General features: G+C 56.4%; 1 protein-coding gene across 1 annotated transcript in view; it reads left to right on the forward strand.

The window, feature by feature from the left end:
- Window positions 1-4452, forward strand: part of NECTIN1 (nectin cell adhesion molecule 1) — a 65865-nt gene that overhangs the window by 51229 nt on the left and 10184 nt on the right. Inside the window, exons 2-5 of the mRNA XM_007456268.1 lie at window positions 865-1215; window positions 1756-2058; window positions 2484-2601; window positions 4083-4234. Coding sequence (XP_007456330.1) covers window positions 865-1215; window positions 1756-2058; window positions 2484-2601; window positions 4083-4234 — 924 coding nt within the window. The remainder of the gene's footprint in view (window positions 1-864; window positions 1216-1755; window positions 2059-2483; window positions 2602-4082; window positions 4235-4452) is intronic.

Genomic DNA, 4452 nt, shown 5'->3' on the forward strand with positions numbered 1-4452 from the left:
GGGGGGGGGGGGGGGTCCAGTCTGACCTGGTTGGAAGGCCTCACGTATGGATGGACGTGGACAGAAAGGCAGGACCCAGGTGATGAGGACGTCAAATGCCAAGTTAAGACATCCAGACTTGATTGTGAAGGCGAGTTAGAGCCAGAGAGGCTGAGCCCTGTGCAGCTGCCTTGCTGGGTAAGAGGGGCCAAGCCAGTGCACCCCAGGGCCTGGGCCCTCAGCCCTTCCTGAGCGGAGGTGGCCATAATGATGGCCACTGTGGGCCCCGGTGCTCCCCCAGCGCTTCCTGCCTCCTGACACTGTCTCATCCGTCGTACCATTTGGTTCTCCTAGCAACCTGTGAGCTAGAGAGGACTGGATTATCCGCCCCATTTATCAGACGAGGGAACCGAGGCCCAGGAAGCTGAAGCAGCTGGTGGCCCCTCTGCTGAGCCTCTGCTCAAAAAGCAGCACATTCAACCCTCATCAAAAATAGGGGTGTGGACGGATATTTACTGCCATGGAGCAACACTGATGATATATCACTAAGTGAAAAGACAGTTTATGGAACAGATTACGGTATGGTTCTGATTTTGTTTAAAAAAAACAGATGGTCACCTGGATATATAGAGAAGGATGTAAAAGAGAACACTTCCTATCAGATGATCAGTGATATGTCTGAGTGGTGGGATCATGGGTTGTTGTCATTTTCTTCTCAGTATTTTTTAGTATTGCCCACAACAGTGTTTCTATAACAAGCAATTATTATTGTAGAGTCAGAATTTTTAAAATAATGACTACTGGAAAATAGAAGACCAGCGCACAGGGAGTTGGGGCGGGGGCTGTGGCTGTCCCTGACCACGCTCTGCCATCTCCCTCGACCAGGCGCCCACACCCAGGTGGTCCAGGTGAACGACTCCATGTACGGTTTCATCGGCACGGACGTGGTGCTGCACTGCAGCTTCGCCAACCCGCTGCCCGGCGTGAAGATCACCCAGGTCACGTGGCAGAAGGCCACCAATGGCTCCAAGCAGAACGTGGCTATCTACAACCCGGCCATGGGCGTCTCGGTGCTGGCCCCCTACCGCGAGCGCGTGGAGTTCCTACGGCCCTCCTTCACAGACGGCACCATTCGCCTCTCCCGCCTGGAGCTGGAGGATGAGGGCGTCTACATCTGCGAGTTTGCCACCTTCCCTGCTGGCAATCGAGAGAGCCAGCTCAATCTCACTGTGATGGGTAAGCTGACCGGACCACTCCTCTCTGCTTGGGTGGGGCCTGTGGCCTGGGGGCTTGGCCATCTTCAGTGGCCCCAGATGCTCTCCTTGGGTCGGCATATGCTCCCGTGCTCTGGGCGTGGCACTTCTGGTCCCTTCTAACCAGACTGTCTCAGTTCACTAGGGATGGGGGCTGGGCCTTCGCTGTGGACAGAGCTGAGGATCAGTATTCAGGTTGGAGCCCCACCGTGGGGCACTTTCCAGGTGGCCAGGAAGCAGGCAGACGCCATGGTAAGGGAGAGAGCCTCCTGAGCACGGCAGGACTCCAAGAAGACTTCCACGTGACAAAAGGGGATACAAAGACTAGAGCAGGAAGGCTGTGGGTTAGATCCAAAGAGGTCCCTGTGAGAAGTGCTGGGAGGGGCTTTGGTGAAGCGTAGCTGAGAGGCACGGATGGCCAGGGTGACCTGAAGCAAGGCCTGGCAGGTACCTGCCCTCCTGGCCTGTGTCTCCTTGATGAGGCAACAGAGCCAGACTCATGGCTCTCTCTGGTTCCCCGCAGCCAAACCCACCAACTGGATAGAGGGCGCCCAGGCAGTGCTTCGAGCCAGGAAGGGGCAGGATGACAAGGTCCTGGTGGCCACCTGCACCTCGGCCAATGGGAAGCCTCCCAGTGTGGTGTCCTGGGAAACGCGGCTGAAGGGTGAGGCGGAGTACCAGGAGATCCGGAACCCCAACGGCACGGTGACCGTCATCAGCCGCTACCGCCTGGTGCCCAGCCGGGAAGCCCACCGGCAGTCCCTGGCCTGCATCGTCAACTACCACATGGACCGCTTCCGGGAAAGCCTCACCCTCAACGTGCAGTGTGAGCGGGGCAGAGTGCCGGAGGGCTGGGTCTCCCAGGGTGGGGCAGGCGCCGTGGTCCCCTCACACCACCCCCACCCTCGCCAGCCCCCCTTCCTTTGCTTCTCACCTCTCATCACTCTCCCCACCCCTCCTTCCCTCACCCCCTTATCCTCCCTCTTTTCCTTCCCCCTCCCTCCCTCTTCCTGGGGGCTCTTCGTCCTCCCCTCCTCTTCCCCCCTTGCCCACCCTCTCTTTCCCCCTTCCTCATTCCCCTGCTATTTCTGCTCCGAGGGTCCGTGACCTCCACCCTCCCTGTCATTCTGCCCCTTCTTCCTGCTGTTTCCATGTCACTTCCCCTTCCATCCCTTCCCCATCAGAGCCTCCCTCACCCAAGTTCTGCTCTCCTGACCTCACCCTTTTCAAACATCACCTCTTGTCCCACAGACGAGCCCGAGGTGACCATCGAGGGGTTTGATGGGAACTGGTACCTGCAGCGGATGGATGTGAAGCTCAAGTGCAAAGCTGATGCCAACCCCCCAGCCACCGAGTACCACTGGACCACGTAAGTGCTGCGGGGCTGGCTGGTCGCTTTGCCAGGAACCTTGCTGGTCACAGGGAGGCCCACCCACCCCACCTCCAGAAACCTTGGGCAGAGAGGAAATGAAGGTCTAGGCTAAGGTTGCTCGGTGAGAAGGGGAGAGGGGCCACGAGAGACACGCACACACACACACACACACACACACACACACGCCCTTGTTTGACAGCATCAGGGTCCATGGGACAAACCATTCTGCCAGGGGGGCTTCCCTCGTGATCTGCCTTCCTTCTGCTCCCTAATAAAGAATGTTGTGGTGATTCAGTTTGAGTCACTCCCACCCCAGCCCCCACTATTTATTTTTATCGAGATGTCCCCAGGGAAGCTGGCTTTCTGGAGCATCCCAGATCTTTCTTTGTTCCTTTTCCTTCTCTCCAGCACCCCCAGATTCTCAGGGAAGAGGCAGCAGTCAGCCCAGAATGCCTGTGTTCGTAGAGTGCTCGTCCCAAGGCCCATCCTCCCATCCTTGGCTTCGTGGTCTTTGGGCCTGCACCTCAAAGGGTCTAGTCTCACCCCCCCACCCCAGCCAGCTCTGATGGCCTGAGCCAAGGCTCCTCCCAGAGAAGAGCTGGATGGAACACACAGAAAGCAGAAAGACAGGGGCGTGGGGAAGCTAAGAAGCAGGTTGACATGGGTGGCCAGAATACGGCTGCCCAGATCGTGTCTACATTCTTTTTCTAGGGAGTAGAAGGCGCTGACATACCTTAGCTGTTTGTTACCATCCACTTCCTGGAACCAGCAGTAGTTCCGTAGGTGCGAGTGGGCAGGGCCCTGCCTGCCAAGTTCAGCTCCGGGTCCAACAGAATAATAGTTTTGTGGCATGAAGGATCAGGAGGAAGGAAAAGGTCTCCTGTGTTCAGGAGCCCTCTAGGACTCTCCCCCTGTGAAAAAGACCTGTGACATGCCCAGCAAGAAAATGAGATGGTGAAATGGAACATACCTAAACATGGGGCACATCTCGTTACCTGAGTAGCTTGTTAAAATTCTAGGCCATGACCCCAGTGGCGCAGCTTTAGTAGATTTGGGGTTAGGACCCCAGACTATTAACCAACTACCCAGGAAACCAAGGACCAACTAGCAGGAACCAGTGTGGTGGAAAGAGCACTGTGCCAAGAGTCCAGAGCTCTGGCTAGAGCTCCAATTGTCACTTTCTAGCTATGTTTCCTTGGCCTTGGACCTTGTTTCTCTTCTGTTAAGTGGATCCAGTATCTACCTGTCCTGTCTGCATGTCAGTGCTGTGATGAGCAAATGTGAAACACTGAATGATACAAAACTGCCAAATGCAAGAGATGATTGTTGTTTTTTATTGCTTTTACCCCTTCCGAGACAGATGCTGTCTATTAACTCAGCCAAAGGGCTGATGGTGTTGAAGTCAGGTGGGTGACACAGGGGCAGCTTCTTGGGGCTGGAGAGTCATAACCCTCTGCCTTGTCTCCCAATCCCTGCAGGCTGAATGGCTCCCTCCCCAAGGGTGTGGAGGCCCAGAACAGAACTCTTTTCTTCAGGGGACCTATCAACTACAGCCTGGCAGGAACCTACGTCTGTGAGGCCACCAACCCCATCGGCACCCGCTCAGGCCAGGTGGAGGTCAATATCACAGGTAGGAAGCTGCACCCTTCCCTGCCACTCCCCGCCTCTCTGCGCCCACTGCCTCCTCCACTGCCAGCATCTGCCACCTACGGGCTGTGTCACTGTAGGAAATTTGCGTCTCCTCTCCCTGCTTCTCTGGTTCTCCCTTGAGCTCTGGCCATTGGTCTTGCTTTGCTTTTCTCTTTCCTCTGTGAAGGTTGTGTGTGAGACAGGGTGACCCCCCCCCCC

This window comes from Lipotes vexillifer, unplaced genomic scaffold (assembly GCF_000442215.2).
Source record: "Lipotes vexillifer unplaced genomic scaffold, Lipotes_vexillifer_v1.1 scaffold753, whole genome shotgun sequence".
In the NCBI taxonomy this organism is placed as follows: domain Eukaryota; kingdom Metazoa; phylum Chordata; class Mammalia; order Artiodactyla; family Lipotidae; genus Lipotes; species Lipotes vexillifer.